Genomic DNA, 27641 nt, shown 5'->3' with positions numbered 1-27641 from the left:
TGATTGGGTATTTCATACATAGCAGATCAGCTTCTAAAGCAGACACTGAAACTCGTGAATTTGTTTCAGTTCAGTCACACAGAACAAATTTCAGAAGGCTGAAAATGCAAGAGAGCTCTGTATGAACACGGGACCTCGAGAAGGGCTAATTATCACATGCTTGTCTTCTAGGAATGACTAAAACAGAGCTGGATTAGGTAGTGCAAAGGCTTCCACTATGCCCCTGGGCTGCCTTTCATTGCACAGAGCTCTGGATCAAAAAGGGGTACAGTGTATCCAGCTCCATCAAAACTGAGAGGAGAGTTGTGGTCCAGCAGGATATGCCTGGACCAGAGCTGAGCATCTGCCCCAGGGGGCAGAGCTTTACTTGGAAATGGCAAGGTCTTAACCTGTTTAACAGCATAGTTCCCTTCCAACCATGAGGCAGATGTTGAAGCTGGTCACTTCCCTGGCCAGGGATGAACAAGTGCTGCATGAGCAGTGCTGGAGGGACAGACTCCAGAACGCATCCACCCCCCCATGAAAGCGAGCCTGAAACGAGGAAGGTCTCAGAGGGTGTCCTCCATGCATGTGAGTCTCAGCCCTTCGGAACAGGTGGTAACAACTTTAATGAGTAAAGTCCAATAAAAGATGCACAGTTCCAGGAAACGATCAGCATCCCTGCTGATACTCCTGTGAGTATCTTCAGCACCCTTGGCCACTAAGAGCACGAGTTTGTTGTCTCAACCTAACCAGGAGCCCCAAGATCCTGGGAAGGTAAAAGACCAGGATGACACCATCTGCAGCCATGGCATGAAACCTTTGCTCCCAGCTGGGAGACCTTAGCAACCGTTACCACAAAACCCTGCCTGCAAAATAACGTCATGAGACCTACATTGCTGTTGGTGGGAAGGGAATCGGAGCAGGAAAAGGGCAGTTTGTTTGTGTGGGGAGGAGGAGGAGGGGAAGGCTCACCTGGCTCTGCCAGAGCAACGTGGGGGAACAGCCAGTGCTTCCCTGATCTGGACTGCGCTGGCTGGTGCCTGCCCTTGCGTTCTGCAAGCAGCAAGCTCCCACCTCACTCTGCGCCGAAGCAACAGGGTATTGTAAAACCCTGCTGAAGAGGAAGGCGGATGCACTCTGGTTGTCTAATCTCTGTTTCCCTTCGCAGGCTCTAATCTACCCATTTAGCTGCAGTGTGTAAAGAGTGCCTGGATGATTCACCACCTAAGTACTACTCTTGTGGGGCCAGTTTGCTCCCGCTGCTGTAACGTTTGTTTACATCTGCGCCAGGGTAGCCTTGAATAAATGTGAACCTCCTACAGATGCTAATTCATACTGCTTCTCCTTTGTGTTAAATATGTATGTTCTTAATAGACACGCCTAAGAAAAATACTGGCAAGAAAGCCTCAAGCTTAACGCCATTGCAACTCAATTTTCTTTTAGCACAATTTGCATCTCAAATAACAGGATGAGAAAACATCCTGCACCAATAAAGCAAAGCAGCTCAGCTCAGCCTTAGCAGATTTATCAATATTAGATTTATCAATAAGAACTTCCAATGACATTTTTTTTGCTGTCTGCGTACATGACCACATTACGAAGGCATTCAAGCAAGTCCCTATGGCAGCAAAACATAAAACAAATCGGGTCAAAACCAAACGCCTTGCTTGTTGTATGAAATCAAAGCCCTATTCTGCAGAAAACTAAACGAAAAGCATGTGTCCTCAGAGCAGCGTGCGCTGATATCTAGACTGGCCAGATTTTCAGAGATCTGAAATATCGACTTATTTCAAGCCCAAGTGCAGTACCAGACATGGTGCAATCAAGATGGCCTCATTCTTTTCAGTAAAGAGATCCTGGAGGATTTTGTTTTAATTTAAACAACTTACTCATGCTGGGGGGGGGGGAGGTTGTTCTTTTCATTGCTTCTTTTTTTTAAAAAAAATTATCCCACAGAGTGATCATAAAACAGTTCTGGCCTTTAGAAATAAAACTGAGAGGATTACAGTAAAGCTGCTTACCTTACCAGAAAGTGCGCAGTGTCCTCACAGGTCCCTCCTCCTCTGCTAAACTCACAGCCTTCTCTCCCCTTTGGCGAGCTAGTTTCAAGGCACTTTTGTTTGCTGTTCTGCTACCTTGTCAGCTAGGGAACAGCAGCGTTCAGTAATTCAATCCTCTACTTAAGTGCAGAGACACTCCTACTCCGAGATCACACCCATTCCCAGGCTCGCAGAGGGACAAAGAGGGAGCCAGTACTAGAGAGTTTCAACCAACTTACTCTTTGCATCCAATATCCAGCAGCTCTCAGTTCATGGAGCGCTAATGATTAAGGGCTGTTTTAATTAGAAACCTGTTTGATCCAGATTTGAAAGAGCAGGAGTGTTTTTTCCCCTTTTCTCCGTCTCTGTTGGACAAAGTGAGGCACAGTGATGTTCAGAGCTACGTTAGAAGCTGGGCCCAGGAGTCCCAGCTCCAGCCCCTGATTTTGAAGGGGAAGATCTGGCAGCCAGCTGTTGACATGCAGATTGTCTGAGGTGAGACAACCTGCTCCCGAGCTCCCCGCGATGCAGGGGTCAGTGTCCTGTGGACTGGAGCCCTCTGTGCAGCCTGGGAAACGTGGAGCAGGAGCGAGGACTGCTGGGAAGATTAGTGGCTGAAAGGGGCACATAGCAGAGTATTAGAGCATGCAATCGGGCTGCCTTCCCAGAAGAAAGATAATGATAAACCAGAAAATCCCAGAAAGGTTGGCAATGTTTGCTACAGTCACCTCCCACAGCAGAAGGCTCTCTTCTTTGCTGGAAAAGACTGTAGCTAACAAGTCAGAAGTGGATAGATAACTCACTAGGGGTTTGTGTGTCCCTATCTGGTAGAAGTGATAAACACCCTTGCAAAATCAAATGTGATTAGAGGCCAAAATATCATATCACAGCAGGATGTTCAGGATGCTCAGCCAAGAAGGGGTTTCTGATTCTGGTTCTGTTTGTTTCCTTCCCTCCAGCTCTGCCCATTCAGGTGTCAGCACACATGGACAGAAACGGGATGGTCACCTCCTCTGTAAGGTACCGGGAGATTCGTATGCAGCCTCATGTTGTGATTTCATAGCGCCTGGTTAGGAAAAGCCAGACAGTATCTGCAAGGGAAAAATGCAGATTTCCAAAAGCTGCCCTGATGCGACTGACTGTGGGCTAACTGAAGGGAAACCATGTCCTCTCCGTCCCAACTATTCCTGCCTGACATCTGCACTACACTACTTGCAGCCGGTGGAGGGAACATCCTTCGCTGGAGAGGGGTTCAGATATCGTTTCCTACTCTGTTGTCGCCAGGCAGCTCTTCCTTCGGGGGCCAAGGCACAGCTACAGTGAGACAGAGCCTGTGGAGATCAGATTGCTGGTTTAGAGAAGGCATTTGCCCTTCATGCAGGCCCCTCTTCTCAAGTCTCACACTGTTGATTTCCTGTATGCTTTCAGGCAGATTGCTCAGACCTAGATCTTCAGAGAAATTCAGAGACCAGCTTTTCACTGTTTTCCCTGGGAAATGAGATTTTGAACATTAATTCTTTCTGACTTCAGTGCTCATCTATGAAACAAGAATAACAACTCTGTCCCATCTTTTGGAGCAGAGGAAAATGGTCACTAGGCCATCTCACATGTAAGAATGAAGATGATGTACGTGTCAGAAAGATGTAGGAAGGGCTGAGTTTGGAAGGGACCGCTGGAGATCGTCTAGTCCAACCCAACCCTGCTCAAAGTAGGGTCAGCTAGTGCAGGTTATCAAGCACCACATCAAATCAGGTTTTGAATATCTCCAAGAATAGAGATTCTGCAATCTCTCTCAAGTAGGAACTATCCAAGTTCCTACTTTCCTACCCATGAAGTTTTTCATGTCATATTCTTAATTTTTGAGCAACCCACAGGAACTGGAGGTGAGTATGGGTCAGCTCCTTGGCTAAATCCCAGCCAGATATCAAAATGGGATTAAGAAAACATAGAGTTGCCATGGATCTCAGGCCTTCTTAGGCCTGAGAGATCTGTAATGTGAGGAATTCCAAAAATATCTGGTGGCTGATATACCACTGTTCCCCACTCTTCTTCATTTTCACTGTGAAAAGTAGCAATTAATTCTGGTGAGTTTTTAAGGAGACTGAGTCTGTAGAAATATCTGTAAAGCAGTTTAGAACAATCAGTCCCAAGTGAAAAAAGGAAAGTTTTTCACGAAACATGCTCATTTAGTGCTGAGCTGTAGGCACTTTTTTTTCCCTGCTAATTCTGGTCATGACATGCAGTTACAGAGTACAAAACGTTATTTCCAAGCAGTTTAACTAAGAACTGGTGGAAAACAGAATGACTGACTTTCGTAATTGAGACATGATCTGAGATGTTCCTGTTCAGATCTTCAATTCCAGCTATTTTTTCCACATGCGTGATGCGATGGATTCATATTCTGGTCCCAGGTCTTGGGTTAGTATTCCCAGAGCTTAGAGATCTTGTAGTTTAGGAATTTTTTTTCGTGTGGACAGATGGCAGATGAAAGCCGGTTTCAGTGACCCAGTACAACACTAAGACATTGAAGACATTGTTACTAGGAGATACTGGGGTAAATCACAAGTTACTGGAAGTAAGACTCTGCCAAAGTGCAAAATAAAGAGGCCCCCATCTGTCTCACTCTTGGCCATTCCACGTGCCTGTGGACAAGGTTAACATTGTGTATGGGGAAACAGGCTCTGCCAAAGATGTGTTTGCAAAATGACACATTGCAAAGGTATTTCCACTCTGTTTTCTGGTATGGCACTCCCGGGGGAAGACAAAAGGGCCAAATCCTGCAGGGTGAGATAACACAGTAGGGACCTCACACTTTGGAAAACCAATGGAAGGAAGTAAAATCATCAAAAATGTACATGCTGCTCAAGAGACCGATGCAAAGACCTGTTGATGCTTATGCAAGTTTAAATGCCCTAACTTGTAACTGCCGAAGGATTGCATGAATTTCTGAGAATGTTTCAGGAGAACTTTCCTTAATCCAAAACCAAATAATATTACTTTTTTACTACATGTTCCTCATAACCCTCCCTAAGGCATTTTTCTACCTTCAAATGAAGAATCTACAGGGAGACTTTCATGGGCCTGCCAACAGATCTGTACATGCAAACATTGGGGGCTTTTAACTCGCTGAAGTTACTCCCCCAAAAGTACATCTGGGTCAGCCATGGCATCTAATGGTGAGCAAGGCACTGCAAACCGACAGCCATGAGGGGCTAAGCACCAGTTGGAGGATTTGGACCAGATCTCTTCAAGGGGCATTTTGTTGAGGGAAGGCCCTTTTTGCCACGGGGAAAAGCAACCATGACTTTACCTAGGCCTGGGCCAGCTGAAGTCAGGGTTTGGCACAGAAACCATTTCATAAGGGAGCACTCTGCAAACACCACCTCACTGGGGAGCACATAGCTGCACCTGATGGGCAATTGTGTTCTGGTTAATGTTTAACTGCAGAAAATGGAAATGTCTCGAGGCAGAGGAAGGTGCCCGAACACCTGAGTGAGCAGCGCTCCTGCACTGCAGATCCCATGGTGCAAAGCTGTGCTGCATGGGCCAAAACACAGTCAGATTTAGCTGCCCTGAGTCATCACATCCTTTCTCCAGTCCACTCGGGTCAATAGCTGTTAGCGCAGAGCGGCACCTTGGTTCCACAGAAGAGCGGTTTCACAACAGCTCTTGGGTAACGATCACTGCTTTCCTTGGAGCCGTGCAAACAGCGAATCTAGATGAGCCAGGGCAGGCCAGGCCAACACCTCTCTTCCCAATTCTGCAGAAAGGAATGGCCTCCTTGGTAAGCCAAGGACACAAGGATAAATGCCGATTTGAGGCTGGATTTCTTTGATGAAAGATCTAGAGATTCAGTTTGCCTTCCCAGAGCCAACAGCTTGCAGCAGGTCAAGACAGGAGCAAGCTCCCTGGCGAAGGGGTTACGGCACTGAGGCAGAAGAAACCTGTACCTGTTGTTCTAATTCATTATTGCTGATCTAAGTGCAACTCCCATTTTAAGCTGACGATGGTGGGCTGTGAACTGGGGATATAAGGCTCATGTTTCCTCAGGCCTAGGGGGAAAAGTGCATCTTATAATGCCATAGCATGAATTGCCAGGGCTTATCCTAAAATACCTGTACTCTTGAAGGTGAGGCACAATTGTAATCTCTATCCACTCTAAATTTTAAGCATTTAATTTAAAAAACAACATCAAAACTACCCCTTTTTGGAAGGAGATATGCCACACACAAATTCCCAAGTGTTTTCCAGCACATGAGTGATTCCTCCCTCCCCAGGATAGTTTGCATCTATTGTAGGGGGCCCAGCTTCAAACTCTGTGTAGCAGTTGCCTGAGAAGATCCATCGCAGTGGTAAGGTACAGACAGTAAGATCAGTGGTGCCAGCCCTAAACATCTCAGGTTACTGGACAAGGAATATTGATGCATGGTTCACTGAGTAAAAAATTGTAGTCCAAAAGGGGAAATATCTCAGTGAATACAACAGTACTGATGGCAATGATGGGTTGTGACAACAACGATGGAAATGGCCATACTATGCCAGACCTCCCTTCGTCTTTCTGCATGAGCTCTGGCTGATACTGAAGACTTTGTTATGCAGCAGTCTCTCTCTCTCTTTCTCTCTTTTTTTTTTTTTTTTTTTTTTCCTTTCCCAAAACTGTTTTTGAGGGAATGCAGAGGGAAATCTTCAGGGAAGGATTTCTTCTGCTGGTGAGAGACTCCTGCCTTGAAGCAACTTGAAGCAAAAGACCTTTCAGGAGGTTAACTTGCTACTCGTCTGAGTGCAGAGGCAGCTCAGGAGTCTCTAATCTCTGGAGAAGGCCGGCCATGTATGTGTGCACTGCGGGCGTGGGTTCCTCTGTGCCCCTCTCCGTTTGCTCAGTCGTGCCATGGCCAAGAATTAACAGGTGCACTGAGAAAACCGGATAGCCAAGGTGGGACAGTGACGTGGCACGGGCAAACAATGATGATGGCTTCCTTCCAAAGAGATAAAGAAGAAAGATTGTGGCAGAGGGGGCCCCATTTTAGATCTAGCCGTGTTCATATCTTTCTTTTTTACGTTAGGAGATTCCCAGAAGCACCCAAGTCTAACAGACCCTTCACCCAGGTCGTCACTGGATGCAGTGCCCAACCCCTGACACTGAAGCCAGAGCTTGGGCAGTTTTTACCAGTTTTGTTCTTGGGTTATCGCCTGACTGTCTGATAGGATGTTTGTACTATAAAAGTTTCCATTTTCTACTGCTGCGGAAAATGAGTCTGGTTTTCCAAGGTGCAGAGAAACTTTAAGGAAGTAGTTGGTGTCAGGTGAAGATCCATCAGGACTGGGCCTGGGTGAAGAGATAGAGTCTGATGGGATGGCCCTCAAGGCAACGTGCTGGACTTCACAGAATCTAACTCTGGGTAAATGATGTGCAAGAGAACAAAATTCCCACTGTACTGTTTTTCTCAGTTTTTCATAAGCTACAATCTGCTGAGATAAGGATCTGGACTGTCAGCTGCTTGTTACTATTATAAAATTACAGACATGTTCTAGAGATCTTAAATCCTGATTCAGCCCTTTGCAAAGCAAATGTTGATGACTTACAGACACCTAAATTCATAATCCCGTGGTAAACCACCACAGCACACTGCATCCGGAGCATGCAGAGCTGGTCTATACAATATTCCTTGGACCAAAAGGATAGCTGGAAGAAATGTAGTTACCTAGTGAGAACTTAGCTAGACAACTAATGATACTAAATAAAGGCAACTAACAGTAAACTTGTACTACACAGAGCTGTTATTACTATTCAAATGGTATTATCTAAATTTTAGAGATAGTCCGTGTGCTGAGTTTTTAGCCATCTCATGTCAGTCTTAAGATGGAAGCAGAGATTACCAGTTGCTGCTAGAGGAATCACATCTTGTAGGGAGCAGAGGCTGCAGGTGGATGCGGTGTACTGACCGGTAGTGATCTACAGCCACTGGGATCACCCAAGAGCCAACTTGGTGACTCAGTCATGAAGATCAATCTCCTATTGAGTATCGTGTCACCACCCTGTCTTCAGGCCTCAGTCACAGTACAAAACAGATGTTTTCCCTAGGTAGAGAAGCATGTTTACATTGAAGAGGAAGACAAAGAGGAGAGGAAGACAAAAAGCAGAGAAGAACAGTACAAACATTACAAATGGGACAATTTTGCAAGTTGCTGTATAGACAGTTTAGAAGTTTCACAAAACCTCAGAGACTCTCTGAGCCCTAATGAAAACCTTATGAAACCCAGCAAATTCCAGCACGCTTTGGTCAGGGTCATCAAGCAGAGTCTTTGCAATTTACAGAGTCAGCTGAATCTAGCAGCAAGAATACATTTCATAGCACAGGCTGAACAGCCAGGGAAGATTCAGCAGCACAGTCGCTAGTTAATGGGTGTTTGAACCCGGCAAAGGCTAGCCTGCAGTAGGCCTTGCACAGCAGAGAAGTTGCTTGTCCCGTGGCAGTGACACCTCCTGAAGTCCAGGCCACTTGGGACTGTCCTTCTGTGGGAACTGCACCACGCACAAGCAAGACAAAGGATTAATGGTTGTTCTCGTGTGTTATATGGGACGTGAAGCAAAGGGAGATTATCCCTTTTTGTTTTGTCCAGATGGATTCCACACAAGAACCAGAAAGTCAGCTCAGGTCTCCAATGGCGAACCTACACCTTGCAGGAAACGTGACCCAGGTTTGCCTCCTGCGGGATACAAGATCAGTCCTTTAACACTCAGAGAAACCAGTTGATCCACATGGGTTTAATGGGAATTAAATAATTTGGAGATCAAAAGGTCTAGTTACAGGATATACCAACTTCAGTGGTGAAGACTGCTGGAGTCTCCACCCTTCCGTTACCATTTTTCTTTTCTTTAGCATTCAGATAGATCAGCAGTATTCACCCCTGCGGTTACTCGGCTGCTCACACTGGTGACTATACCTGAGTGCCCACAAAATAACTCCACCCTCTCTTTCTAGTTTAATTTTTAATCTCCGTCATTTCAGTGACCTGGCTGTATGTGTGCCTGCACAAAGTTGTTCTCTGCAAAGGTGTGGGGGAAGGTAATGAATCTTGGAGCCCTAATCTGCTGTGAACGCACACGAGGGCCCCTCTTGAAATCAGAGCCATAGCAGCTGCGTGTCTTCCTTGAAACGATGGTGCCCAGATGTGGTGCCCAAGTATGGGGATATCCGTGAAGCCACATCAAATGGGAGCTCTGCCCTGAGAGAGGCAGTGAGGAGAGGCTTGGGGCTTTGCTCAGGGACTTTTGAGTCTGCTCCCCATGTCTTTCCTTGAAACACGGCCAAAATATGCAGGGGTAGTCTGGTAGCTGAGTCAAGTTTATCAACTCTTGTTGTTCAAACCTGATGAATGAGGCTAATGAATTTTAAGTGTTGGGGGGTCCAGGGACAAATCAGGCAAGCCACTGAGCCCCGGGACCAATAGGCAGAGCCAAGACCATGTCTGCAGGTCTCTGTTACAGAAGGCAGCCAAGGCAGGGAGCTGTTGTTTGCAGGAATGTGGCCCTGAATGTGCCAACCAGGAAAGAACAAGTAAAATCAATCACTGTAAATGCTGAGAAATTGTCATCTTGTTAAATCTTGACCCTCCCCTGTTTTTCAGAGTCCCCAAAGGGTACAGAGCACCTTCAACTCCTGATGCACACACTTGCTTCATTACCCCCACATTACATGTTAGTCACGTTGTACTCCTGGAAGGGACTCAAATACTGCTGCAGCAAGCACGATGTGGGCACTGATATTCAAAAGAGCTTCAGTTTGGCTGATGAATGAAGATCAGTCACTTTACTAGGCACTGTACACAGTTCTCTGTGCTTCCTGCAGTCTTCTTAGCATTGCCTCTGCATACTTCTTGCAGAATACCCCATGGATCTAAATAGGAGAGCAAATACAGGGTGGGCTGGAGCAGATGGTGTCAACCAGGACCCATAGAACTTGTCTGATACTCTGAGAAAATGGGAAACAAGGGTCATGAAAACTGTTCAAGGGGAACACAACTTGGTTTATATAATTATAGCTACTTCAACAGTCGGAGAATTTATGCAGCCACATTTTAGGCAACATCACAGTCTAGAGTTAAGTCACCTCACAGAAAAGGGCCTCAGGAAGTCACAGAACTGAAACCCAGTTCTCCTGTGTCCCCCATATCACCCACTGGGCCATACCTCACTACTGTGTTGCACTTGGAGTTGCAAAGCTGGTCACAAGCTCAGGTGCCAAAGAGCGATGGTCTCCCTCACCCTCCACCATGCTCTGCATGAGAGGCCAGTGAGAAGTTGTGGTATATTCTCAAACACTCTAATTTTCAGGAAGAAAAATGAGGCTGATGCACCCTAATTCTTTTTGACATGCTTTCGATTATTAGTCAGTACAAATATTGACACCATCTGTTGTTAGCGGGTGAGAGCGTTAACACTGGGTGAGGAGCTCACATGAGCTGAAAGAGTTTCTCCGGGCAGTTCTGATTACCGTGTTTAAACACTAAGCGACAGACTCGAGTTACGTCGGTAAGAGACTGCAGTTTTTCTACCAGGAGGGAGAGGAAACATTTGGGGTGTCTTTGCCCCGCTTCCCAACAGAAAGAGGCCAGTTTAGCATTTCTCCTTCCTATGTTTCCTGGCTTTTTTGAACAGCAGCCAGCAGCACTTGCATAAAAAGGCCCATTCTGCAAATCACAATATTTTCTTAGTAGCTCTGGCAGAAATGGAAGGCCTTGGAAGTCACAAAATTGCCTCTTTTAGACATATAGCTTCACTTATTTGGATTATACACGTTGTCCAACAGAGCTCACGGCCAGCAGCTAATGACGCAGGCTCTGATCTGTAGATGACTGTACAATACAACTAGCATTTCCATTTTTTACCAAAATCATTGGAGACAGAGGATAAAGAGATGCCAGGGAAGACGTAGTGCATGTGAATAAGAGATCGCACCAACATACATATAAACATTGGCTTCCTGGCCATTTTTTTGTGTAGGTGCTAACTCTGATTTTGGCTCGTTGGGAATCAGGAGTGTCACGTCCTTCACAAATAGGAAAGACGAAGACGATGCTATGGCTCACCAGTACCCAAGCTCAGGAAGGGCAGCTCATTCCCACCTCCACCAGGAAGCTGCTCATTGTCCTTCAGGGCACGTCTGCTGTATGGACAGTTTGGGGAGGACTTCTTTTCCCAGAGAGGATCTGAATGAGGCAGGGAATTGACTTCTCTTTACTTAAATGTATTGGAGCGAACTTTTCCTGGCCACAATCCTTCTACTGCAGCATATGGAAATCCAACTCCAGAGAGCATTTTGGGAGACAACCACAAGCAATGCCTTCAGGGTTGCATTCCTGGGCTGGTAGATGAATCATTTTCCAATCACGCAGGGGAAAAGTCTATCACTAACACATGAAGGCCAGGAACCAGTGTCAGAAGGGGATTTAAACAGGATGGACAAGTTTCCAGCTTTTGGACCATGTCTGCAAAGCAGAGCAATTAACACCCCAACATCCGCGTTTGCAGCTCAGAAAAACTGGTTGTGTCAGTCACACTCTTTGCTTCCTCTGTGGGAGGCTGCATGCAGCCCAATGCTTGATGGTCAGATAAACCTGCCAGAGAAGAAATAAGCTTCCTGCCATTTTAAAAGGATTGCAGTTTGTACCTAGGAAATGCAGAATGGGGAACAGTCCTCCAGAATTGCTTTTTTTTTTTTTTTTTTTTGGTCTCAATTAGTGGCAAAATGATCAAGCTGAGGAAAGCAGCTCTCTCAGGAACATGTTCTACTTTACACAGAAATCACTGATTTTTCGGTAAAAAGCCACACCCCAGCTCTCAGCCATTCCAGCCAAATGCCAAAATGCTTCAAATCTCTGATGACGGAGATTTAAAGCTATTTCTTTACATTCCCCTTCTCGTCTACTAAGCCAGGCTTCCTAGCTGGATTACATATCCCAAAGATGCCTCTAAAGCTGCTTCACCATGGTGCTTTGCACCTCGCACTTTCAGGAAACTAAATAGCAGCAGATTCACATTCAGCTCAGTTGTTAGGTGCAGGGAGCTTTCACAATAGCTGCTTTTGAAGATCATTACTAGTCCGGATGCATTCCCACCTGTCCAAAAAAGATGGACAGGCATATGTCTGCTTCTGGGACAATAAGCAGCATTAGGGGTTTTTGGTTTTTTGTTTTTTTTTCCAGCAGAAATGCATGGTGTCCTGTGGCCTCGGAGACTCTGGTGTGGCCAAGGGAAAGAGGCATCACTTGCAGCACTGTGATGTGGGCAGGGTGTGTACTGCATTTATCCAGATAAGAAGTGCTTCCACTTAAAGCAGAGAAATATTAAGTGTTGTTCATGCCTGGCCACTTTCAGAGTCCAGGGAGATTTATACTTCCAGATTACGATAGCTGGATTTGTTCTTCCATATCTCCACTAAAGGAGATGTTGAATAAAGGATGTATGACCAGTGAAGAAGGATACCTAGAGTAGTTATGAACATACTCAAGATATCCTGCTTCAGTGGACAGCTAGGACGTGGCTATATGTATTAATGTTCTGATGCGTTGACAAAATCTTTCTTTTTGCTGAAAATGAAGCTGTTTCTTCTTCTAGACATGAGACAAATTTGACTGACATCCTACTTAAAACAAAGTATTTATCCTGACAAGTGACCTTCATTTTTCTCCCATCTAGAAGACATTCTCTGTCTGTGCTGCTTTCCTTCCACGTGGGTCATGTTTTTCATGCTGTCACTTTTGTAGCACTGTCAGTCCAGCTTATCAATATTTTTTGCCTTAGAGTGCACTGGCCAAAGCTGAACACAACTCCAACTGAAATTCCTCTGCCATTTATTTCCCAGATCTTACCCAGCCTTTTTATTGAACATATTCCTAGAAGGAAACTTCTGTTTTTTTGGAGGTGGTGGTTTGCTGTTTTTGAACTCGTGGCTGTTTTTCTTCAGAAGCACCACGTAAGTGATCCCAGTTTTGCTTGCCATTCACTGCCTTGCCCAGCTTCTCTTCTGCAGTGTGGCTCCCTTCCAAAAAGTCTCTTGGTTTCTATTCATACATTTGATCCGCTCGTACTTCTTTCTGTAGATGAGACAAACACAGTCTTTCTGTTCACGTCTCTAATTTTAATCACCTCTGCGAAATCTTACCTCTACTCCTGAAATACCTGAAAGCAAGACCAATGAGGATGAGTCCAGCACATCTGCTGAATGCTACTCCACACTGATTTCTAAATACCAGCACTCCATAAAAGCAGATGCTATACAGGGAAATGCACTTGAAAAATCTTATAGCCTGTCCTTAGGGTAGGTATCAAACAAGGCAAAACACTCACCTGCTTCATGGTAATTTCGTTGAGCCCAGTGGTTTCAAAATGTTGCTGGGTTAGTTGGTCCCCATCAGCTCTCAGCTGCAGGCATCCTCGCCCTGTTTTGTTTGGAGAGACAGGCCTGGGGCATCTTGCTTACCTGCAGCTTTGGAGATCCCCTTGCCTGGACTGTTTTCCCAGTTTGATGGTGTGAACATCTATTAACATGACCACATCAGCAGCCCCACTGAGAAAAATTCAACTGCGTAAGCAGCTTCCCCCAAAAGAACAGCAATGTTTAAAATTGTGCCTCTGTTTTATCTGCCTCTAGCAAGATAATTTGATTCAGTAAATGTAGTAGCCAAAAGAATCCAGGAAAGAGTTCTCCCTGTGGGAGACAGTATTAAAAAATGGATACTTTGAAAGCCCCATAAAGCCCTCCTAGCTTAAAGAGGGGACAGCAAAAAAGGGTTGTTTGGTTCCTTTTCACAGGGCTTCGGGCATGACCAAAGCAATTTCTGTTCAGGTTTCCCACTGAGCAGTGCCATTTGGATCAGGATGGGGGGGCTGAAGGAAGATCGAAGCCACGTCGCCTAGCTCTGGATGTGCAGTAACGGGAGCCACCAGAGGAAAAGGGAAACGGCGCTGGGAGCAGGTACCAGCAGGGAAAACACTGACCTCAAGAATACACGACTTCTGGCCATCGCCACCCAATGGCTTGGGTCCACCCACGACGTAAGGGAATTCTCCCATTCTTTCTCAGCAAAAAGCATCTGGATTCATTGTTCCTAATCTTACATGTTTTCCAACTCAAAAAGTAAGTGTTTTATTGAAATGCTTTGAAGTTGCTACCTTTGTTTTCAATCTGAAAGCAAGCGTATGTACCTGAAAACTTGCGCTTCCCCTTCTCCCCCCACCTACATTAGCCTGCTAAAGACGTTGTCTCTTTCCACTGTGCCACTGGGTGTTTTCAATTAGACCCATCAAGATAACTGCTGAACAGACATTTAAGAAAACAAGACTATCTAAACAACACTCTCCAGAGTGTTAGAAAAGGAATTAGATGACGTTGTTGCTCATTTATGAACAAAAGAAAGAACGGTAGAACTGTCTGAAATGTTGAAAATGCAGTAAAAAAATCAGACATTTTCTAATTGCTTGACAACTGGCCGTGAAAATAGGAGAGGTGAATGGAAAACTCATAGGAATTGATAAGTTTGCTTTTTATGTTGCCAAAAGACTGGCATTAAGAAAGTAACTTCAAGCACTTTCAACCAGCTCAATTTGCCATCCTTATAGAAAAGGAATCTCTCTGGAGCATTAAACCACCTGTGTGGTGCTCACCACATACTTGTTAGTTCCCTTCTTGTGCAGGACATACGCTTTCCCAGCACAGGCTTCATCATAACCATCATATTGCATCAAGATGATCACATGCACTACAGCCTCAGCAGTTACCCGGATTTACACTGGACATTGTACCGCTGGTTTCAGATTGCCAGCTCAGCTAAGAGGGCTTCTGCTGAAAACATCTCATCAAGAGCAGGTCCCTATCGTGAGACAACAGATGGGACGTTTGTAGACGTTTGTACACGAGCCACCTGGAGGTGACATGCAGCATCTGGAGTCGATACCCATGCAGAAGCAGAGATGGGAGCTGGTTTACAATTTTTTCTCAGGATGTAGAGGATTTACTTTGGCCAGTGAACCCAAGCTCTGTCACAGCATGGGTGATTTAGATTCATTAGATTCAGACTAAAGTTGATGAAAATGTAGGACGTAGATAAGCAAGATTAAGCTTTTAATAATCTACTTCGTTTATGGCTTAAGCCTTTGAATTTTACCAAGCTGCAGGCCACTGAGCTGGACAGGATTTCTTTCATTCAGTGTGGTCCCACAGCAAAGCAAGCTCCATGAGGGCAGGAGAGGCATGATGCAGCGCTTAGAGGGTAACGCTCTCCTGTAAAGGTACAGCATGGTTGCCTGAGACTAGAAGTGTCCTTTCCTCACCCATCCACATTTAGGTGGTTTGAACCGCAAGCATATATGAATTTTTCTCAATTACCTCTAAATCAAGCATGTCTCAGCTTCTGCTGACAGAAAGATGGACAACGACCTATGCAGAGGCCAAAGCTCTTTAAGTTTCTAGCACGTGGCTAGTTCATTGGGGAAAAGAGAGAGCAAAGGAGCACTATCGGCTATTTGGCAGATCTGCCTCAAAACGGAGTTTGGAAAATTGCAGTCAGCTGTGAATCTGAAGCAGCTTTTCGGACTGTGCTATTAAAGCGCAGGCCTGGGAGACCAATTGCCAGGAATTCAACCCTGTCAGCTGGTGACCCAACACTGAAAGCACTTGAGGGTGTTTCATCGCAAACAGCCTTTGCAGAGGGAGTACCTGGGTGGAAAGCCCACGGACTCACGAAATATGAGAGGGGACAACACCATGGGCAAGCTGCAGATCGGGACATGAGAGACCCGACCCCAACGTCCCAGCTCTGCCACAGGTCCCCTACGTGGTCTGGGACAGCTTCTCCTCTTCCTGCGCTCCCTCCACTTCCCCATCAGTAAAATGGGCACGTTGGCTTCCCTCCCAGCAGGCCCTCAATAGACAACTCCCCCTTTGAACGCTGCGTTTCTTACAAGGCTGTTGAGGACTGGGAAGCTGTGACCACCCTCTTCTGCTGTGAAGGCAGAGAAACCTATAAACCGTTTTGATTTCTCACCGCAGACCAGAGCGGGAGCTAACCGGAGTTTCACTTCCCTCTGGACTAAGTTTCACTGAATTCTGAATCACTTCACTTGCTGGAGCCGTTCTATAGATTTATCAAACCAATTCTGTTACCGGAGGATGAACTGTCCTTCTCTTTAATTATGGAGGTTCATAATGAACCAGTTTCTGCTTTGCTAACATCACCCAGTGGTTCTCAGGGGAGAGCTGCTCTAAAACAGAGAAAAAGATACTAGAAAAGGGAACTTGCTATTACAAAAAATCAGTCACTCTGCTTAAACATTTCCAACCCTCCCCAAAACCAAGCTGTAAATCCATTTTTTGTAGTGACATCCCTAAAGACGTACGAGAAGGTACAGAAATGGTGACTGTGCGTTCTCGCCTGTCAGAAAGCACATCAACCGGTTAAAAGCATGAGAAAGCATCAGAGCTGGTAGCCTGGTTAAGAAGAAGAAGTTAAAGAACTTTGTTTTCTCTTCAAAGAAATGTGACAAAGTTAGCGAAGGTGGTTCTTGGTGCCACCTTATATAAATGAGACAAAACTGCAACCTTCTTAAGAGATACAAGGAATTACTTTATTTTTTTTTTTTTTATCCTTCAGACAAAGGTGTTTCAGACAATTAAATTCTCCTTAAAGGCAAAAAAAAAAAAAAAGGGGGGGGGGGAAGAAAAAAAGAAAAGAGAGAGAACATGCCTGCAAGCATCCAAGCAACTGAAACAACTCGAGGAGAAACAGCATCTTGGAGACACCAGGACCACATTTAATGTCGAGTCATTAACTGGAGGCTGACCTTTTTCCTGCTGTACGTTATTCACTGCAAGCATTGGGAGACGCATCTCAAGGAGTTTTGCTGGTTTTAATTTAAATTCTCCACGTTGGTTGGATTACATTAATTGAGTTTGACCTTAATTCTGTGCGTCATGGGGAATACGTACGTGCAGATAATCTAAGTTTTGGAGGAAAAAGAGAATTTCTTTGCGTTGCTAACGGCCGCGCAGGTATTACCTGTATTAGAGCAGCGTCTCCGTTCTGCCGACTCCAGCAGGGCTCCCCGGCGGCAGAGGCTGCACCTGGTAAAAATCAACATTGCCGCCTACGGAAGGCAGGAATTCAGGGCAGATTTGAATTGCAGCCTAGAACCGAAAGGATTCTCGCCACGGGAACGCACGAAAATCCGCAGAGCTTGGAACACAAAAGCTCGGCTTTGCTCCCCAGGATTAACGAGGATCAGATCTGCGGGGAGCTTAATGGGACCAAGCAGGTGTGGAAGCATCTGCAAAGGTATCTGCAGACCCGGAGTAGCCCGGAGCGCGATTACCCACAGCACTGGGGTTATTGCCAGGGCTTGAATTCCTGCTTGCCCAACTTCTCGCCCTCATAGCACTCCCTTGGCTAATGTTTTGCCTCAGTTAAAAGCAAAGAGAAGCGAAAAAACCCAGCCAGAGAGATGTGACCTTGCTATTCTTCACAGCAGCAGGCACCGTTGCAATTTAAAGGCTGCCTTGTTTCAGGACGGAGGGAATTCAGTTTAGACAGAAAAGATGAGCCGAGCCATACTTCTGTATTAACTCAAAGTCAGATGCAAGGAGAGGTGCTTGGTATTCCAGCAAGTGCTATTTTTCAGGCAGGATTAAATCCCCTGTGCTAAATCCAAGCAGTGAAGGATGGTTTCTAATCTGGAGAAATTGCACTGGGGAGGAAAAAAAAAGAAAAAAAAAAAAAAAAAAAAAGAGAGAAAGTGCTCAGGCAAGGAAGTATCCTAATTCTTCTAAAATATGGCTCAAAAGCAGGGGGAAACAACCAGGTCAGAGCACGCAAGGAAGCAGCTCATCCAAGGGAACTTGGTGCATCTGCAGCAGAGCTGCAGCTGGCACCCAGGGCTGATAAAACCAGAGCAAAACGGCAGGGAAAGGCACCGAGAGCAGGATCGACGGCTTTAAAACCACCCCCGTGCAGGAAACGAGATTTCCCAGCTTGTTGGGTGTTTAAAATGAGACGAAGAGCTAGCAGGGACAAGCACGGGGGGCCGGCGCCGCAGACCACCGTTCCCCTCTGTGCTCAGACCACGGCTCGTCTCCGCAGGGAGCCCAGATTCAGCCTCTCTGGCAGCCCCCACCTCACCCAGCACCCGCGGGAAGCAGCTCAGCTGCCTCCCGCCGTGTTGAAATGTATGTTTTACCACTTCCCCGCAAATCCGATAGCCCAAACAGCGCCTGCCCAGTCCTAGGCTCCGGGCACAGATACAAGATTTGGCCTTGCTGCTGCAAGAGACCTCGCCGGTCTCCTGGCCCTCGCTGGTGGACATCTCAGCCCCGGCAGATCCGCGCATGCGGAGCAGCAGGGAAGGGGAAGAGGCGCCGAGGGAGCTGCCTCCTTCTACATCTGCTAGTTTGGCACAACTGTTTCTCTCCCCCGTCCCTCCCGCAGATCAACTTTGGTCCGCAATTCTCGTTACGTTCCTCAGCCAAATCTCAATCTGAAGTTTTCCTGCTTTAAAAAAAAAAGAGAAAAAAGTAAAGAGAAAAGCCTTTGGAGGAAAAAAAAAACATGCTTGAGAAGATATAGCAAAATAATTTTAAACTCAAGTATTCAAGAAACACAGTTTTCCCTTTATTTTCATGCACTGATGTGATGATTCTGCATTTTCATGGAAGAAACAGAAAGCAGTAAATAAAATGAGTACAAACCCTTATCTATCTTGTATCTCGTTGTGAAGCTGTGAATTTGGTAAAGAAACTCAGCATCCACTAAGCAAATGAAGAAATTACCTCTGAAACACTGAGAGAGGTTCTCAGTTGAAGGCAGGAGTTAACCATGGATCTGTGGAGCACAGCCCAAACAGGACACTAAGATACCAGAGTTTTGGCGACGTTACTTGAGATAACGCCTCGTCTTTTCTCAGCGCCTTTGAAAGGCAGCGCTGCACAGCTGCACCATCTCGTGGTCCGACCAAGCCCTGCATGGAAAAGGCCTTTACACCCTTCTTCATTTCAGCAGATCTTTGAACATGGATGAGAAGCCAAGCGCTGCCAGGCTGTAACGGCAGCTTGCCGTGCCACTGTCCGGCATCACATAATCATCCTGCACCTTCAGCCATTTCCAGGGCTTTCTGGCAGCTAATCCTCTTCTCTGCGATGTAATATTCCAGCTTTTCTAGATTTCAAACTGGAACCATCGTGCCCCCTTTCAAACGCTTGCCATCCCCCAGTATTTATTTCGAGACCTCTGCAGCGTTAGAGACTGGGCCCAGTGGAGCATTACTGCTCTGACTCTACCTTCGCTGAATTACTAAGTTGTCTACAGAGGTTCCAGATACGATCAAGGCTCCATCGAGCTAAGCGTGTGCAAGCCTCTGTAGGCCTCACTACTTAAGAAAAAAAAACACATCAGAAGACTAAGGAATACAAATCTCCAGGAGATTAAGGGTTACAAAGCTACATACCCAGGCGATATGACGACAAGGGAAGAATTTGCACATTCTCAATCTTAGCCCAACTGTTTTACCTAGCAAGTGGCTCTATTAATCTAGAAACAGCCTCAGCTCTTGAAAAAAAAAATCTTCCGTTCATCTCATAAATGAATTTGCTTGTGAACAAACGAAATGGCCCAACACACCATGATCATCTGATGATTTTAGTTGCGTTAAAAAAAACATGCAAATTTTACATCTCTCCGTGGTTCTGAACTTTTCAGAGTTTGGCATATAATAAACAGGTTATTAAGCAGAGACTAGAAAAAAGACTTCCAAAAATATTCTTAGAATTTCCTTGTGAAAAACATGTGTGAAAATACTATGCCAGTGTTACCAGCATGCCCGTGGGATAACCTGCTAGCTAATTCATACCAGCAAACATCATCAGCATGATGTTTCTTATTTTCAGACTCTTCCACATGCTACACTAACCAAAGAGTTGCCTTTTCTTTGCAATATTAAGATGCCAGTATTTTTATTCAAACTAAAGATTTAGCTCTAAGATGCGTGCCAAAGGAAAAGCAACTTCCCATGATCATCTTGTTCCAAAGGCAACTTTGTAAAACGCTGCTCCACCACCTCCCTCCAGTTTGTCTGGGGTATTAACGTGGTTCGACCGTAAACTGCTAGTCACCAGTTAACCTAGGACCAGTATGAGGTCCTCCAAAATCACCATCGATGGATGTTTTCAGAACAGGAAGCTCCTCGCTTTTTGCCAAATGCTGCCGAGACAGATGCCACTGCCACCCGAGAGAGAAGCGGAACAGAACAGCGACGTGACTCCCGATCCACATCAGGGCACGCACTAACCAGGTGACTCCACAGCCATCCCCGACGGATTAACCGTCTGCTCGGTGTCCTTGAACGCAGTATGAGCAGTGCTGCACCCAGGAGCTACAACAGTTGCACGGGAAACCAACATAGTCTGCATCACTTCTGTTTTTTTCTTACCACCTTAGTCCCCATGGAAGAATCCACTATCTTACTCCCTTCTCATCTCCAACTTATCTATAAGGCTTATATGACTTCAGAAGTGGAAACTTTTTTTTTTTTTAATTCAAATTTGCAGCAAGTTAGAAAACAAAAGCCCACCCAACCACCCTACTACTAAACATGCTTCTAGAGGAAGAAGCCCTTGATGTTCAGTAGGCAAAGCTCTAATTTTTATTAAAGCCTAGCAAGTCAAAAGACTCAAACAGGAATGGAATAAGAAAAACTTTCTGCTTTGACTGTGTAAAGTCTTTGCTTTTCCCCCCACTATTTCCCCTAAGCAGAATGCTGTGGGGAGAAGAGGATTTCTGAGGGAGGATTGTAACTATACACATTATCAGACATGAAGAAGATGGAAAAAAACATACATTGTTTATTAGCAAACTGAATTCAAAGCATGAAAAAAATCAAAGTTATAGTTACACTGTCAACGAATTTTGTTTTCACCACATGAGCTTATAAAAAGATGACATAGGAAACAGATCTTCGTGAAGCCATTCACTCCTGAAGCAAACCTCAAAATCCTTGAGTACAACGTTTATCGAAATGCTGGGATTTCATAGGTGTTGTACAACTGCATTTGTTAGGATGAAATAATCAACCCTAATATCTTGAAGAACAGCGCTTCTCACAGGGGAGTGAGAAGTGATTCTGGCTTAAGCGGCAAATCATCCACGTGCCTTCAAGTAGCGACGGTCTTGTCTTAGCTGGAGTCCAACCCAAGATGATTGCTAAGGTTGACAGGAGCTTGATGGGTTATTTGATTTTTATTGTTTTGGCCAGCTAACATGAAACAGATTTCTGTGCAAGATATACAAAACACTATTCCCATCATTTTCATGCAAATTTACATCCTGATCAAATGCCTCTATATTACTAAATCGAGGATGGTTGTAAAATTAAACGATGACAACCACAAAGAGAAGAGCAGTGGAAGATAATTGTAAGGCAGGTTTCACCAGGGTCCAGTGGATACGACTAAGCTGACATAGCCATCACCCCCAAAAATCAGTTTGCTGCTGTCTAAAATAACGACCAAACCTTACCTTTTTAAATTGCTATATAGGGAAGGTATGCAATTGCAGACGCAGATCTGTTTTACTGAGCCAAATCGATTAAGTCCACAATGTTACTAGTGCATTTGCTACGCTTCAGGAACGCGGGCTGACGCGGCATCAGGCAATTATAGGAGAAACCGCTCTTCCACACAGCTCCCTTCTAATTAGCACTTGAGGAGGCTCGAAACCAAACATGCTTGGAAGCTGCCCAGGTTTGAGTTTGCCGATCTGTCTAAACCAATGTATCACTCAGAGATCATTTATTTTCCAGTAGCTCTTGTAGAACAACCAGAGGAGCCCAGAAGAACTTTGCCTGGTTGCTGTCAGCCTGGCGGCGTTGGTAGAAAACCTGGATTGCGCAGGTCTGCAGCACGAGGATTGCTGCCAGGGAAACTGCGGAGCCCCCGGAGCGGCAGCCCACCTGGCAGGGCCCCATCCCTTCTCGGAGGGACTTTCGGAACGGCTGGCTTTCCTTCCCAGGCGGAACGCAATAAGGGGGGGGGGGGGGGAGGTCAGAAGGCGTATGTACGTACAGACTACAGTAGATTCAATTTTTCAGACACTGATTTTTAATCAGCCAGGATAGAACAGTGTCTTTTTCTTACCTATATAAGAGCTAACTGTTTATGAATTTTGAAATACTTGCTTTACTGAAAGAATCTTTGATGCTAAGCAGCAGCTATGGAGATTGGCACTTTTAAAAATAAACAAACAAAAATCAGAAAAAGATTCACCAAAATGAAGTAAAGACAGTTTAAGCTCGTTCCTGATCATAAGAATAACAAGAGAAAAAAAAAAAGTCTTGGGTTTTGTTTTTAATGGTAATTAATGCGCAACCTTGAGCCAGCTGCTCAATCTAACAGTTTAAGGTTTTCTGCTCATAAAGCATTAATTATACGTGCCTTTTCCTAGAAAGGAAGGCTCTGCCTAGGTCTTACTGTGGCAGATTCAAAAGTCTCAAAATAGATTTTTCAACCAAATAGTGTTTTATTCAGATATTCACTTGGATATGGCAATGATTTTAAGAACAGCTATTCAAGTAGCTGAAGTGAGCCCTTCTAAAGAAGACACACAGCTTTGAGGCTTGAACAAATCACGGTATGATCTCATCCAAGAGATCTAAATAGCTGGAACATCTGCCAGAGTCACCACCAATTTATTTAGCAGAGTTCATCAGTAGTTCATCAGCTCTATTTGCACAAGCAGGTGCCAGGGCAGTCAATAAGGAGTCCTATACATGACTTAAAAAGAGGAAAAGGGGAGGAGAGTGGAAGAGAGATGGGTAATTTTACTATCTAACACGGATGTGCACATAGCAGCAATCAAGTCCCTGTGAAATTACAGCAGTGACTATTACTGAAAGGAGAGGGGCAGAAATCCTTTTTCCCAGAGAAGTATTACATGCACAACTATATTGTTAAAAAATTTTATTCGTGACAGTAAAGAAACCATTCAATACCTGATTGACAACACTTCTCTCTCCTGAAAACACTCATATGGTATCTGTAGTGTTTCTCAAGTATCGCTGGATTGTTCATTGCATTAAAGTGTAAACAGCTCCATTATTAGAGGAAAAAAAAAAAACAAACAAACAAAAAACAAGAAACATCCATTGCTTACTCCTCTGTTAAGAAGTTCCCAACAGATCTTTAACATGAAAGAAAGGAAAAAAAAAAAAAAAAAAAAAAAAAAAAAAAAAAAAAAAGTCAGCTGGATTTTTACAATATCATGTGAAACAGAAGACTGACAGCTGGTTTTGCATAGTTAGCCCAGAGATTTTTAAGCAATTCCCCCACACAAGCCTCACCTGCCCTCCTTGCTGCACAAAGGCATCCATCACAGCACCTTGGAAATCAGAGGCACAAACTTGGGTGTTTTACAAATAGGGCTGTGCGGTACTATGTTTTATTAGTAAAAAGAATCCGTAAAACATAGGATTATGTGTTCGTAAATCACATAGCTACAATTTTTTTTTTACATTGAAATTTCAAAAGCTGCAACATCAGTACACACCAGTGTCATTCAGATACTTTATTGTCCCCAACCACTCTAATCAAAATCATGCTGTGATAAAGTGATTGCACACACCGATAACCAAACCTCTTCAGATGTTGAGTTTCTTCGATGTATATCTTTGCTGTTTAAAAAAGATCAAAGGGCAAAACAACAGAAAGATTATTCTTCCAAAGCTATCTAGAGGAACACAGCAATATTGTACATTTGCTAAGATCTTCCATTCAAAACTTGCCACACTTCCTGGTGTTTAACAAGTGTTTTGCGCACAGCCCTAGTTTACAAATGGCAATTTAATCATAATACTTCAGTTGAATTTCAAGAATCTAAGGCATTCTGCCTTACAGCTTAATTTAAAAAATACCTATACAGGCAAAAAACCTTTTTTAACCCGACATAAAACGGACAACAGAACTTCAGGTCAGGCAGCATTTCTTTAGCTGAATAGAATGATCAACTGGGAAAGACTTCTTAACACTTCTATGATAATATCCAGAAATATATCTGAAAACCAAGGTTTATAACAGCCTTGGTGACCTGCATGCATTAACTGCACTTTAAAATATGCAAGAGATCTAGGAAATAATATTTTTTCCTTTTTTGATTTTCAAAATCTTGTATTTAACATACAATCAAATACCCGTATTGTAAATTTTACAAACATTCTGCTCATTTATCTGGCTTTATTGTTAGAACTATATTGCTTTGTTAAAATCTAGATATTTTAAATATATAGTGTATATATAACCAAGCAAGCTTAAAACTTGAAATTTTAGGTATGACAAATAGAGCCAAAGTAAACATAGTTTGCTAGTTTGATCCCCTGTTGAAATTAGGGATACTAAGGAAAGCCAAAACTTGATTTTAGAAGAATGCTCCCAGTTTTATGTCAAAGGGAATCAGGTGGTTTGGAGGGAAAAAAAAGAGAAAAGAAAAGAAAAGGAAAAAAAAAGAAGAAAAAATAGTGCCTTCATTCTGCAGCAAGAATTACCATGATTAGAAAACTACAACAGAAACTATAGAAAATACTCTTAAAATCTTAGCACAAATCAAAACTGTTGTTAAGACTGACCCCTCTGTGTTATCACCAAATGTCATTTTAATGCTTTTCTCAGTTATTTCAAAAGCCAAACAAACAATACAGAACAAGTATGGTTGTACAGAGTGTCACCAAAACAATTCTTCCAGATGTTGGAATGGAAGTTCAGTTGTCCATTATATGTGGATTTTAAAACAATACAAGACACTTTAATAATCAACATTCATTCACAGACTTAAGGCAACTGGTTCATGAAATCACTGCTTTCATAAATGCAAACTAATGACATGGTTTGTCTCACGTACAACAGGTCACAACCGTGAAATGGTAACGTCTCAATGGGGTTATTTATTGTCTAATTGAAATATTGTTTGGTCTAATGCTAGTGAGAAAAATCTTTGAATTTTCTTCAGCCATTCCTATCATACCTGCACAACTAACTACGACCTGAATACTTCCCTGCAAACTGTATTTGAAGTAGAAGCGACAAATACAGTTGAAAATACTGCTCAGAGAACAACTTTTTGGCAGCTTATAGTTTCATTACTCTGAACAAAAACAAAATCGCAGAATCTTAAACTGAACCTAAAGGTTGATGGACTAACCAGAATCCATGTCTTTTTTTTTTTTTTTTTTTTAAACAATGTAGGGTTTATTATTATTATTATTATTATTTCTCAGTTCTATCTTCTGTTGCGGCACAGAAATATACAGTACTAAGGTAATGCCGACTGGTAAGAAAATACAATGGCGATGCTGTACAGACTCATGAGTGTCATGGAACTGCCTGCAACACCCTCCTCACCACGAGACCCAGCAAGCACTTGGTGCAAAGGCGCCCTGCAAGGGGGGCAAGTCATCTTTCCAATTTATACTGCACCTACGACAACCTACTCGCTGCCTGCATAGGCTGGCCTGCCCTCCTAAGAAGGAATTTGTTAAGCTGCTTCATCGATGCTTTAGACAAGGGTTACACCCTAATTTCATCACAAATTGAGTGTTTTTTTTTTTGTCCCCCAAGTCATTGAGACTTTTTCAAGAAAAAAAAATGCAAAGGGGATTGGCTATTCAGAATTTAGCAGGCCAATTAGAAGCCCTGATTATGCCATTTAATTTTCTTTGATGATAGCCAAACATAGCTGTAATTTTTACATTTGTAGACTTCTAGTGCGAGAAAGTAATTAAAAGGTGACACTGGAAAGGAAAGAAAAAAGGAATGTGTGCCTTCTTCAAAATGCTTAAAAAAGTTAAAAGTTACACTAGGGTACCAATGGCACCGCAAAAGAGTAAATGCTAGGCAGACTCGGCATAGGTTTCAGTTAGAGTTTTTAACCTCTCTGAATCAGAGACATCTATTTAACTCCAATACTAGACGATCACTCTTGAGAAAATTCCTGCCCTTTTAGCAAGAGTTGATACAGCTCCCAGTCTGCCTTAAGGAAAAAAAAAAAAAAAAAAAAAAACAAAAAAAACAGAGAACAGAAAAAAAAATTTGCATTTTTACATACAAAAGAAATTTCCCAATTTCTGAAAAAAAAAAAAAGAGAGTAACAAAAAAAAAAACATCCTTTGCAGGTCACCTTTAACTGAGTTCTCTAGTATATCAGATACCATCGGATTAAAATATAAGGGCGGGTAATGAAGCCTGCATTTTATTTATTGCCCAAGTTTGCAGCTTACAGAAAATGTTTCATAGCACAGGCACAGTGGCAAAAAACAGTATAACAGCCGATGGTCTGATACCATTTGGTGAGTATACAGTAGCAGCAATTAAAAGAAAAAAAGTACTCAAAACAGCTCAATACAGATCCAGCTTACCCAGATGGTTTTTTTTTGTAAGAAAAGAATTTTAAACTAATAAATAGATTTCCTCCCCCTTCTCCCAAGATAACCACTTTCCAAATAACGAGAGGCATGGCAGTTGTGCGTAAGCAGAGAGAATAGAACTTCATCTGTCTACAATAAAAGGTGCTTTAGATCTATTTGCCACCCTGTTTTCTCAATTCCATCATTCCCTAATACTCAAACAACTGCACGTATGTTCAAAGCTATGTCCAAAACCCGATCAATGAAACGAACAAGTAATGCAAATCACCCCTCCCGCAAACTCTTAAATCTTCTGAGCAGGACAGAATGTAATACAACTTAATGTTAATGTGGAGACAAGAACCCAGCATCTTTGTTTCAACTTTTTTCCTTTGTTATATATTACAGTGCTCTATAAAATTTTTCCTTTTTCCTTTTAAAGCATTTAGACAATACAAGACTAAAAGATGTCTGGAAATACGTCTTATACAAAAATGAATTTTTATCTTAAAATAACATTCAAAAAGGCACTTCATTCTGTAAGAAAAAATTCAGAGTCAGGTCAACTGCTCTAAGCAGGGGGGTAAAATTGTCTGCATAGTGGGAGGGGAAGAAAGGGAGAGAAATTAACTGCTGAAATACAAGCTTCTTTTTTGGCATGTTCTAAGAAAAGCTGATCCAGTAAAAGGTGTCCATTTATGAAATTCATTAAAAGAGTCCCATTTAAAATAGCTTTTTTTTTTTCCTTAAAAAAAGTAGTCTGAACACATGACCTTAGGAGTCAGGCTTCTGAAGGCTTATTAATAGCATCACTCATGATTGTCCTTCGTGTACAATGTAACAGGAAGATCAAGAGTAGCACTTCTGATAGGCGTGACCTCCCCAAAGCTTACGCTTGAAAGAGCTGAAAAAGATGGACACAGCCTCTAGCAACTGCAACCTAGTAGCAGAAGTCAGTTCAAAGATAAGGGCTACCTGTTGCAGAGTTTATGAAGCATACTGTAAACTTCTTCCTCTTTGCTTAGTCCTTCAAAGAAAGGAATAAGATCTAGCAGCTCCGTGTCTGTCATGTCATCAAACCAGGACTGCACAGGCACCTGGAACAAAGCAACCAACAAATACTAAGACACCTTCATGATGTCAAAGTTCATGAGCTTTCCTGGTACTGATGTCCTATCACAGTCACTGTC

At 43.6% G+C, this 27641-nt stretch overlaps 2 protein-coding genes across 5 annotated transcripts in view; both read right to left on the bottom strand.

Moving 5' to 3' along the window:
• Positions 1-2112, bottom strand: part of VILL (villin like) — a 40248-nt gene extending 38136 nt beyond the window's left edge. Inside the window, exon 1 of the mRNA XM_062567646.1 lies at positions 2004-2112. The gene's annotated coding sequence lies outside the window, so the exon portion shown is untranslated. The remainder of the gene's footprint in view (positions 1-2003) is intronic.
• Positions 2113-23005: 20893 nt separating this feature from the next.
• The window catches only part of CTDSPL (CTD small phosphatase like), an 85933-nt gene continuing 81297 nt past the window's right edge, over positions 23006-27641 (bottom strand). For 2 of the 4 annotated variants that reach the window (XM_062568755.1, XM_062568757.1), the window contains 2 exons: positions 27427-27548; positions 23006-23240 (listed from right to left, as the gene is read on the bottom strand). In XM_062568755.1, the coding sequence (XP_062424739.1) occupies positions 23210-23240; positions 27427-27548 (153 nt within the window). In that variant the 3' untranslated portion in view covers positions 23006-23209. Of the gene's footprint in view, positions 23241-23465; positions 27549-27641 lie in introns of those variants that run through there. The other 2 variants (XM_062568756.1, XM_062568758.1) reach the window with 1 other exon arrangement.

This window comes from Rhea pennata, chromosome 2 (assembly GCF_028389875.1).
Source record: "Rhea pennata isolate bPtePen1 chromosome 2, bPtePen1.pri, whole genome shotgun sequence".
NCBI lineage: Eukaryota > Metazoa > Chordata > Aves > Rheiformes > Rheidae > Rhea > Rhea pennata.
Note: the sequence above shows the minus strand (reverse complement) of the source record. Positions and strands in the feature narration are given on the sequence as shown.